The sequence below is a fragment of the Typopeltis vanoorti genome, chromosome 12 (assembly GCF_054136105.1).
Source record: "Typopeltis vanoorti isolate ZY-2024b chromosome 12, IOZ_Tvanoo_1.0, whole genome shotgun sequence".
In the NCBI taxonomy this organism is placed as follows: domain Eukaryota; kingdom Metazoa; phylum Arthropoda; class Arachnida; order Uropygi; family Thelyphonidae; genus Typopeltis; species Typopeltis vanoorti.
In genome coordinates, this window is record NC_143560.1 from 133,757,771 (window position 1) to 133,770,208 (window position 12,438).

At 34.9% G+C, this 12,438-nt stretch overlaps 1 protein-coding gene across 2 annotated transcripts in view; it reads left to right on the forward strand.

Annotated features, from left to right (window-relative positions):
- Positions 1-12,438, forward strand: part of LOC150101236 (ERI1 exoribonuclease 3-like) — a 151,742-nt gene that overhangs the window by 83,123 nt on the left and 56,181 nt on the right. For both annotated transcript variants that reach the window (XM_090401742.1, XM_090401743.1), the window contains exon 5: positions 9,251-9,323. In XM_090401742.1, coding sequence (XP_090257868.1) covers positions 9,251-9,323 — 73 coding nt within the window. The remainder of the gene's footprint in view (positions 1-9,250; positions 9,324-12,438) is intronic.

Consider the following 12,438-nt stretch of genomic DNA (forward strand, 5'->3'; position numbering starts at 1 on the left):
AAAGTGTGACAAAGTCGTGTTTCCTTGGTGAGAAATTCATGATATTAGTTGTCTTACCAACTACAAGAAAAATAAACATTATAAAAAGTAATTCTGTTTCTGCTATTGGGACCAGCATTTACATAAAAATACATTTTTTGAACAGTATTGTAGGTGATTTCCTAATGTTACATAAGTATGTTAATTGAAATGGGGATGGCCTAACAGATGCTTCAGTCTGTATTCCTGAAAATATTTGTACAGATGAACTGCAACTTAGGAACATAATGCCTTCATGGAAATGAATTTGTAAATTTGAACATTCATAAGATATATTGTTAAAAATTTTTAATGTGTTCCTGAAATAAATTACCTTATTACAAAGATAATAAAAATGAATAATTCCAAAATAATTTATTCTAATATAACACAATGTTGTTTTTGTTACTTCGTGAAAAGAAATAAAATACTACAAGTATAATAACTGTTAGCACATGACAGATATAAAGTTATTAATTTTGCAGTCCAAGTCTGTTAGTGGCTTTGCAGTGTAGAAACACTAAGCATTTATTTTTTTCCTATTTTGATTCTGAATCCCAAATTGCTAAATGCCATTTTATTTCTTCCATGATGATATTTACTTTTTACAGATAACTATAGACTGAACAGAGCTTGTGTTGCAAGTATAATCACATTTTTTGTTGGTCTTTTAAAATCTCTGTAAGTGTTGAGGATTGATGGTATAAATGCAATCAGTTGAAGCAAGCAATTTGCCATTTTCAGATCACTTAATTATTCGAGTTTGCTTTCTGTTGAAGTCAGATATTTTTGCCACTTGTCCCTGCACATAATCCTGCATCTCTGTTTGTTTATCATATTTCAAAGATAATGAAAAACAGAACAATATATTTATATATACTGTTCTATTTTTTATTACTCTTGAAATACATATGCATGATTAACATGTGGAACATGTTCACCAACTGAAGAATGTTAAATATGCCCCAGAAAAAAAAAGGTTGGAATTACCAGACCATTTTCTGTTTTGCATGATAAAATATCGGTAAACTTTAAGCAACGTAAAATGTTCTGTGTTCATAAAATGAATTGGAAATTGTGCTTTAATAGTCCATGCAGTGTTCATAAATATGAATTGTTCATATCTTGGACGTTTGTAAGCAGAGGTTTTCCTGTATATAGAAAGAATATAAAATAAATAATAACTCAGTTAACACCTTTTATTCCCTTATAGGAAGTAGGCAAGGCCTTTTAACCCTATCTAGCTTTTTGGAGACTGAGTGGGCAGTTCATTCTCCACCAGTAGCCAATCAGAGTTAACTGCCAATGACTAATCACTAATTGTAAGCAGCCACCGATGAAGAGACTTGAAAATAAGTGCTGCTATCTCTTGGTACCTAATCCTAACAGGATATGTTACTGTCTGAAATAATGTGGGTTCTACAGTTGATTTTCTTGAGTTAATTGGACGAAAAACCAGATTTTCCTGGAGAAAAACCCACTTGCCCATGCCAGAGATCGACTAACTCGGGAACTGGTCAAAGATAGGCTTAGAAAAACTTCCTCCAGTCAGCGACTGGACTTGAACCTAAGTCTAACTTTGAGCGACCTAACACAGACGATGCAAGTGCCAATTCCACTGAACTACACAGGTCTTTTGAATATAACTTTATATTCTTCCTAATTTTGTTTCTCTCAGAGCCTCATAAAAACTTATTCTTTCTCAGTCCTCCTTGTGCTCACATCATTTTAATATGTATTCCTAATAATGCATACATTTTTTAGTGAGTCACACCCATGAAAAGTTAAAACTTCTCATGCATTTAGTTGTAGGTGGGCTAAGGTTTCTAATCTGGTGCCTTTGCTCTCGAGGATCCAGCAAAACTTTTGCAATTCATTTCAGGTAAGCAAAGTAATGGTTTCACGCTGGGCATTGAAGATCAAGTAGTACTTACAAACTTTCACAAAACATCTATGCAACAGTGGGATTCGAATGCAGTCCTGTGTGTTGGAGAACTAACTTCATCCACTAGTCTGAACCAGCAGAACTATTTATCAGAACTGTATACCAATTAAAAATCTGTAGTTTATTCAGATATGAAAACTTTGCTACACATAGAAATTGCTAGATTTTCAAATATATCCTACATAGTCGAAAGAAATTCATCTATAGTTTAAACCAACTGATGATACCATTTTTTTTTCCCACTGATCTTTTGCCATGACTAAAGTTTGAGCACACAAAGCAAAGGACTCAGGGAAAGGGGGAGAATCTGATGTATTTTAAGTGTCATCATTGATTTCCTGATATGTACCCTTAAAGGGTGTTTAGTCTACTATGACAGCACTACACAATTATGTTTTTTGTTACGTGTCATCTGGTCATTTTTGACTCTTGGTAATTTTGTGAAAACAAAGGCTCTTCATCCCACTCAGACTCTTCCTTTCTTTCAGCAATTTTTTTTCAATCTTCCCTAACATAACTACTTTTTCCAATGATTCATCAGCTTGCATATCAATTTGTCCAAAGTACATCAATTTCTGTTTAACAGTTCTCCAAGTAGAATTCTGTCTTTATAATCTCTAAATCCTTATTGGTCATTGTTGTGGTCCATGGGATTCTTAATAGTCTCCTCCACATCCATAATTCAAATGAATCAATTTGCTTTCTGGCTTTCTTCTTAATAATCCAGCTTTCACATTCACACATAATTACTGGAAATACCATTGCTTTGGCAATTCTAATTTTCGTGGCCTTACTCATGCCTTTATTATTCATAATTTCTGTCAAGTTTAACATCGCTTTTTTTCCCACGACTATCCTTCTTTTAATTTCATCTTCACATTTACCATTATTTCTGATTCTGGACTCCAGTAATCATAACTTTTAATGATTTCAATTTTATCCCCCTCTATTATAAATTAATTTAAATTGCCAGAAGCCATCACGTTTGTTTTGCCGATGTTTAAATTAAGCCTGGCTTTGTTACTTTCCCTCTTAACCAATAGAATTAACTGCTCCAAATCTTTCTTAATTTCAGCTATGAGGGTTGTATCATCTGCATATCTTAAATTATTTATTTTTCTGCCACCAATTTTAATTCCAGCTGGATCTTTAAGTTAGCCATTCTCATAATATTCACAATAAATATTAAAAAGATAGGGCAACAGTATACAGCCCTGCCCACCCCTTTTTTTACTCAAATACTCTCTGTTTCTCCAAAGACTGTTTTGTTGAATCTTCGTGGTTGTCATACATCTCTCTTATCAAGATAATTAGATGCTCAGGTAGGTATTCCCATTAATCTCATTACAATCCCACAGTCTGTTGTGATCCATGTAATCAAAAGCTTTCATATAATCAATAAAACATGACTACTTCCTTCTGAAATTTTCTTGTTCTTTCCATTATCCATCTCATATTTGCTGTGTGGTCTCTAGTTTCTCTACCTCTCCTAAAGCCTGCTTATTTTTGTGGCATTTCTCTATTCACATATTGCTCCAGCCTTTGTTGGATCACTTGCAGCATAACTTTACTTGCACATGAAATAAAAGCAATGGTTCTATAATTCTCATAATCTCTGGAACACATATTCCTGAATTACTTTTTATGACTCCTAATCTATGAATAAACTTCCTTGTAACATCACTTATTTTTCTAAACAAATCCCTCGTTCTACACATGCTTTCTTCAATTTCCTTGCACCTTTTGTTTAGATGTTTTTCCTTATCTTTCCTAGCCCGTCTCTGGAAACCTGCACTTAGTTGTCTAACCCTTTTGTTGTTTTGCTGAAGTTTAATTTTTCTTCTTTCCTCTGCTATCTGAACTTCTTCTTCTGACAATCATTTATAATCTTTCTTTCTTGTTGCTTTACTTAGTCTTCTTTGCTGCTTCAATGACTGTACATTTTGTTTCTTCCCACATTTCTAATTCTCTTCCTGTCTTCTCCAAATTTTAATTTTTTTTCTGACTTCTTCTTTAAATGCTTCATTTAAATGATTTAAATCATATCTGATACTGTCCTTTTGTTTCTTCTTAGCCCATAATTTTAATTTAACTTCAGCTGTCAATAATTCATGATCTGTCCTGCATTCTGCACTAGGTAGTGTTTTTTTCTGCTTGGATAGCAATTCTGGCAACAATATAATCTATCTGATTTCTGTGTTCACCATTAGGTGAAGTCCATGTGTACAATCTTCATTTATGTTGTTGAAAGCAACTGCTTGCAATAAAGCAACTGTTCTCGACACAAAATTCTGACATTCTTTCTCCTGCTTCATTCTGCAGTCCTAAACCAAAATTTTCAGTGATGCTTCATTCTCCTTTTCCTTCTAGTTTTTCATTCCATCTAATATCAATAAAAAATCTGTTTTTTCATTATTATTATTATTATACTAGGGGGCTCCCCCCCCCCCCGACGCCTATGGCATCCAACCCCCGTGTTCTGGACTGGTAGGCCAGTTCTCCTTGAATTCCAATGACTCGAATTTTGAAGACTCGACACTCAGGGTAGCCCCTGAGTTTCAAAACGTTTCAAATAACTTGACAAAAACGTTACAGCCTACATCCGTTTCTAATTTCAGCTTATCATTTTATAGTATAGAGTAGATAAATGACCTGCTTTCGTAGACTTCTAATCTTATCCATAGCTTTACTGTGGATAGGATTAGAAGTTGATAGGATTAAAACGAGCCACTGCTAACCAACATCCTCTTACAGTCCATCTCAAAACTCACTGAACCAACTTCACTGCTTCCTGTTTCATTGCATCTACTTCTGACTTTTGGAACAGTCTCCCCCATTCTGCCTTCCCCAAAGAGTACAACCTTCAGTTGTTCAAGCATATGAACAGATTCCTCCTTTCTTCTATTCATCTTACCCCCACACAGCACTAATGTGCTATAGGTCTTGTGACCTTTTGTGAGTGGATCAAATATTAAAAAGGAAAAGAAGATCTTGAGGTATCTAACATCAAGGTATTACAGGGTTTATCAAATGATGAAAAGTATTGTTATTGGTGAAGCTGTGAATAGGATTTGAAATCAGAGAAAGGAGATCATTGATGTAAAAGAGGAAGAGTGTGGGTGAGAGCACAGAACCCTGAGACACTCCAGCATTGATGGGGAAATCTGATGACAAGAAGCTACACTCTGCAGTTGGAGAGTGTAGAAGGGAGGCCATAAGATGGCAGTTTGTTTAGAAGGCCTTGTTGCCAGACATGATCTTAGAAATAGACCTTAGAAATATCGAGAGCAATAACATGAGTTTCTCCAAATATTTCCATAGCCTGAGTCCAAAGGTAGGTAAGATTAGCTAGCAGGTCAGCTGTAGAATGAGAATTCATATTGGTGATCATTAATTAACTGACGAGTCTCCAGGTAATGAAGAAGCTGGTTGATAACCTTCACCATCACTTTTAAAAGTACTAATGTGAGCGCAATGGTTGATGCCTTAGTTAATGTGTCTCTTTTTGGATACAGACTGGATGTGGGCTTGTCTCCATGTTGTTGGATAGATGCTAGTAGAATATAAACGTTTATATAGATGATACAGGATGGGTGTCAGTTCTAGAGCACAAGTCTTGAGCACAACTGGAGGAATACCTGGAGCAGGAGCCTTATTAGTATCAAGATTAATGAGTTTTTTTCTGATGTCCTTTTGACAAAAGTTCAGAGGAAGCAGCAGTGAGCAGTTTGTGGAAGTACAGGAGATGATTTGCTTTGATCATGCATCCAGGATTTGGAGGGAAAAAAAAAAACTGATGTCAAGGGATCTGCTTTTTCCTTGGGTGAGGTTACCATAGTGCCATCAGGATGGCACTATGGTAACCTCATTTGGAGGGAGAGTTGGTTAAGAAAAGGTCAAGAACATTGTAGAATGATGAGGATTGTCTGGTATTCTGGTTGGTAGATGGACTATTTGTGTTAGGTCATGACCTAACACAAATAGTCTATATTAAAGTAATTAAAGTATGGCACTTTAATGTATATTAAAGTCCCCAAGGAGGACAATCTTACATTTTGGGTAATTAGTTTGTAAGAAATCAATTTTTAGTGATAGGTAGTCAAAAAGGACAGCAGGGTTATCAAAGTTAGGAAAGCAGTAAAGGTAGAAAATGAAGTCTGTAAAGTGAGGTACGTAAATCTTGAACCAGAACAGATCAAAAAGTGGGATTCTAAGTTGGATAGCCTTGAACGGGGGATGTTTCACCCTTTTTGCAAAATTCATCATTTAGGATGTAGCTGGGATAGTTGAGGTGGACTGTGGTCATGACCATCTGAGGTTCTGTTAGGAAAACAAGATCAGGTTTTGATGTCTGTAAGGTGATTTATGTCACTAATGTTTCTATTAATCTCTTGAATGTTGGTGAAATGAATACGAAAGTGTTTCTTATTGGAAAAAGTTTTGGTATTATTTTGGGTGGGTTGGGAGTGTATTTTTATTATTTTAGTTCCTCTTTATGAATATTTATTGCAGTTATAAATGAATTTGACATGTGACTGCACTTTGATTATTTAGTGTTTTGAATCATTCTTCCTATGATTCAAATGTTAACTCCAATCCTGTCTGTTTAAAACCTTACTACTACTACAATTTGGACATTGTAAGATTTTGCTATCTTGACTAATGGTATCTATCTTGTTCTTATTGGTTTGCCTTCTGGTCTTTTACCAAGAATTTTATAATTTTGTAGGTTTAGTGACAATTGAGTAACAGGCAACCTGGTTAGGTCAAAGTTTAAAATTACTTTCTTACACATAAAAAGGCGATAATAAAATTAAAATAACTAACAACTGTTCATGTAAGGTAAAAATTTCAAAAGACTTTATCATGCATAAAATTCTGATGAAAAAAAAATTATAAAATGTACAGATTAGGGTGTAAATGATGGTGCACAACATGTAGAAGTTAGGCAAGTAGGAGAATTAGAAGTGAAAGAATCAGAGGTGTATTAGGTATTGATTGGATTAGATATTAATAACACTGTGGGAATGGATGACAAATCACCACACACTTTAAAAAAAAAAAAATGTGCAAAACAGTTAGCTGTGCCCTTGACCTGGTTATTTAATGAAAGTCATGCAGTGTAATGTTCCTAGGGAGTGGGGGGAAAAAAAGGCCAAGTAGTATTACTCCAAGCATGGTTCTAGGACAAAGTTTCCAATTATAGACCAAACTGTATACTGCAGTTATAGTCAGTGTTAGCGAAATTGTGTAGGAGAATATATAATTGGATTGATGGACAGAGGATTCTTTATGATGGTTAGCACAAATTTTTTAAAGGACAGGTCTTGTTTTAGTATGATAATTTACTTGTATTTTATGATAAGGTAATGATTGTGCTGGATAAGCAAGATTCATCCACACTGATATTCATGGACTTTGCAAACATGTTCGATTCATGATAAGTTGGCTGCAGAGGATGGATGAATAGTGTATTGGTTAGGTGGATCAGTGATTGGCTCTGAATAATAACAGCAAGTTGTGTATGATGGAGCAGGGTCTCAAAAAAAGGACAGTAACCAGTGGTGTGCTCCAGGGTTCTGTTCTTGGGCCCCTGCTGACTGAGGATCAGTTTTTTGCTAATGATGAAAAGTTAAGGAGATTTATAAGGAGGAGCACTGCTGATGTTAGTTGCCTTTGGGAAGATTTGAATAGACTTTTATCTTAGATAGATGAGTGAGGTTGTCATTTTAATATCGTTAACTGCAAGGTGATGCATTTTGAAGTTCAGAGATATAAGGCTTATAAGGTGTTGTACTGTATTGATGGAGCTATACTGCAGGAGAGTGGATGAGATTTGAGATGTGGGAGTGATGGTTGACAGGACTGAAACTTAGAGGGCACTTGCAAGAGTTGTAAAGACTGCACATAATGTACTTCTTATCATAGCAGCAATATGAACATCTTAAGGATAAGGAAGTGGTTGTGCCACTATATAAAGCATTAGTCAGACCACACTTGGAGTATTGTGCTCAGATTTGGTCACCTTATTTTCAGTATGATGTGGAAACATTGGAGAGTGTCCAGAGACTGGTAACTAAGAAAATATTAGGACTCTGGAATTTTGGTTATGGAGAGAGAGGTTAAAGGAATGTGGATTAGGGCGTTTTGTTGATAGGAGAAAAGGTGATCTAATAGAGATGTTTAAATTAATGAGGGGATTTTATCCAATTAATACAGAGTGGATTATAAAAATAGTAGAAGCAAGAGAGGGAAGAACCCAAGGCCATTCCTGGAATTGTGCAAGAGTGTGAGGAGTAGATTTTTTACATCAAGAATTTTGATAAACAGAACACAATACAGGAATTTAAGATTCAGTGTGATAAATGTGTTGTCATTTGAATGGACCTCCCATAATGCATCTAGTGACTTCATGGAGGATGTGATAATGTGTGCGTGTGTGTGCATGCATGTGCACACACACACAGGGCTTATCAAATTATGCAAAACCATACTTGCTATGAAAAAGTACTTGTCCCCTACTCTCCCAGTTTTTTAAATGATATGTTCCAATAAGTCAATAGGAGTTCTATGAAGTAAATACTGGTGCTGTCTATCTTTTCTTAAAATTAAAGAGTTTGTTTAGAAAGTTATTTTTATTACATATTCTACTTTGTCCAGCTGACAGAATCTACTCGCCATGGGAAAGTGGGCTAGCATATATTCAAGCCCTGTGTACACTCACTCACTAGAGAAAGTCTTCCATTACACTCCCCCCAAACTAACTTTTGCTAACTTATGTCAGCCAAACTTCTACCTGATTCTGAAGAACATTTTTTTTTATGTCCAAATCATTTTCTACAGTGTTTCATTTAATGTGTTCTTCAAGTGTCATCCCCTAGAAGGAGGTTAGCAACCATATTTAATGTGTTACTACTATATTAATAAGTCTGAAAAAATTGGCAAATGCAAAGCAATATATATATTTAAAAAAAAAAAACTTATGATTGAAGTATCATTTTTTGTGTGGGGAGTTTTATAGTATTCTGCCTACATTCTTCATAATTTCACTTATTATCTCTGCTCTGCATCTCATTGCATTTTTTTTTTTTTCTGTTACTCATTTCATTTGCTAATCAGTACTTCTTTAATAATAACCATTATAATATTTTCATTTGTGTGCAGCAGGTGATGCGGTCATAATCCTGTTTTAATGTTAGGAAGAGTCAGCTTGATTTATTACCTTACTCAAAGAATAAGAGAGTAAAAGTGTTATCAGTGTAATTTATGTCCCATTTTCTTTAATAGGCTACCTGGCCAGTGTAAATATTTTGATATTCCAGTTCCTTCTTACCTGACATCTTGGATAAACATTAAAAAGGTAAATTTTGTTTGCTAAACATAATTTATTTTGTTTTTTATTATTACTAGTAGTATTTTATTTGATTATTTTTTTTGTATTTTTTTTTTTTTTTTGGTTCCCATACATAGTTGTAGAACTTGCTTCACACCAGTATATAGCTGAAAAAGAAATCCAGAACGGGTGGGGTCTATTTAGCACATAGAGGACATATAATGGAAAAAATCTATTGATTTTTTCCATTATATGTTATTTGTTGTTATTTGAATTATGGTCCTTTATATGTAGGGAACAGCCATTTCTCCTAAATTAAAACATTGGGTGAAAAAAATAAGTTAGGCACATATTTAGAATTTTCATTTAATGATATTTCAGCTTTTAGTTTAGCAGTTCACTGTGGGTGTATTTAATCACCATTAATTGAGGAATAAGTAAGGATCAGCTGGCAATTTGGATCAGCTAACCAAATTGTATTCTATATTGGTTTAATCCTAAATGAACAGTACTTTATCCATTTAAATGGGTAGAGCACTTCCATTGGATCAATCAGGAAACTAGGATGAATAACAAAAATTCAGCTGACTGCAGCAACTAACTCTTCACATTGAATATAAATACTATCAACATTTAGAAGCATTACTCGAAATGAGATGGAGCTAGCAGAGAAGGAATAGCCATAACCAAGGTAGTGAATTTTTTTTGAGAGCGTGTGCTCAAATTGCCTATAATCTTCTAAATATTTCTGTTGTATGCCTAAGGTAATTGTAGCAGCAGATTATCATTTATTAATTATATATGAAAAAGCTTTAATGACTGATACCGAGAGATAAAAAGATGACATGATATATTTGAAAAGATACTACTAGTACACTAGTTTCGTTGAATTGATCAACATCTTCAGTTATCACAATCAAAGAAGTATATAAAGAATTACAGAGACTTAAAATTGTAATAACAGAACAAGTACAAAAAGACAGTAGCGTGTTTGAAAACAAAATGCGAGCTTCAGTTCCAAACAAACGTATACACGTGCTGTCGCAAGTGCACCAGTACTGAACAGAGGCAACGTGTACGTCAAAGAGATTGAAACTCAGGATGTTGTTGATATGAGAGGAATCTAGAGAAATTTCCCTAGATTCGACATTCTTTCTCTCGAGTTCATCATAGCACACATGGATGTTAGAAGTTTGACAATGTGTTGGCGGCCTTCGTCTGAGTTAGCTGAAAAGAGAACGTGGCTAGAGAGAGCGCTAGCTCTAGTCCTGTTATAGGAGATATCTCTACGGTGTTCTTCCAAACGTAGAAGGATGGATTTAGCAGTCTGGCCATAGTATGGCTTTCCACAATCACATAAAATCTTGTACACTCCTGGAAACTGAGTTGGAAGATGTTTTTCTTTAGGTTTGCTAAGTATTGAATGAAGTTTTGGAAGCGTAGTGAAGCAAGTTTTGAAGTTAAACTTCTTGAGAATCTTTGCCAGTTTTGGTGAAAGAGAGCTGATGTAAGGCAAAGATGAAGGCTCTTGGAGAAGAGGGATCTTCAGAAGTAGTTCAGTGACTGGGGGAAAGAAATTTGTCAATTTTCTTAGGAGAGAAACCATTATTAATAAAATTTTTTTTAAGAAAAAGGAGTTCATTTTCAATTTCTGTTTCTTCTGTAATTATGTGGCTGTGGAAAGCCATACTATGGCCAGACTGCTAAATCCATCCTTCTATGTTTGGAAGAACACCGTAGAAATATCTCCTATAACAGGACTAGAGCTACCTCTCTCTCTAGCCACGTTCTCTTTTCAGCTAACTCAGACGAAGGCTGCCAACATATTGTGAACTGGACTCAAACTTCTAACATCTATGTGTGCTATGATGAACTCGAGAGAAAGATTGGCGAATCTAGGGAAATTTCTCTAGATTCCTCTCATATCAACAACATCCTGAGTTTCAATCTCTCTGATGCACACTTTACCTCTGTTCAGTACTGGCGTACTCGCGACAGCACGTAGTATACGTTTGTTTGGAACTCAAGCTCGTATTTTGTTTTCAAACATGCTACTGTCTTTTTGTACTTGTTCTGTTATTACAATTTTAAGTCTCTGTAATTCTTTATATACTTCTTTGATTGTGATACCCGAAGATGTTGATCAACTCAACGAAACTAGTGTACTAGTAGTATCTTTTCAAATATATCATGTCATCTTTTTATCTCTCGGTATCAGTCATTAAAGCTTTTTCATAATATTCCAACCGAGTAAAAATGAATTATGAAAAAATATATATACACACACACACACACACACACACACACACACACACACACACACAGGTAGTTCTCACTTTATGAATTCCCGCTTTACGAATTTTTTGTATCGGAATTTTTATTTTAAATTTTGCATGGCAAAGGCGATTAAGGGCATGTACGGGGAATTACGCAATATGTAATGATCAGTTAGAATGACCCTTGGTAACACAAATGTGTTCAATTACACCCGATTTTTTATTTTGTTTTCTTTTTAAGTATAACCTTTTTACCTTTCCAGCAATGTCAAAAAGAAGCAACAGTGCAAAACTAGAAAATGAGCAAAAGAATCAAAGAAAAGCAATTACGTTAGAGAAGAAATACGAAATTATTACCAGCAGATAGCACGTTTAAATCCCTTTCTGAGAAATTTTCTCTTTCCACGTCTACGGTTAGCACCATTTTAAAGGATAAAGAAAATATTTGAAAGAGGTAAAAAATATGCAGGCCATGCAGTCTACATGGTTGCGTAATAAAGAAACAGGCAGTATAATTTCTCATATGGAAAAACTGTTAACTTCTTGGATAAGCGAACAAACTCAACGATTAAACATGCCTATTACCTACGCAACGATTTGTACTAAAGCATTAGCCATTTTTAAAATGCTGAAAGACCAAAAAAGGGATTACTGCAAAGAGACTTTTGCTGCAAGTAGTGGGTGGTTTGACTGCCATAAAAAGCAAACTGGTTGGCATAACTTTAAAATACAAGGTGAAGCCGCCAGCAGCAATAGTGAAGCTGCAAAATCTTATCCAGAAAAATTAGAAGAAATAATTAAAGAAGGAAATTATTCGGCATCGCTGATTTTTAATGTTGATATGGCTGTTTTTGGAAATGGATGCC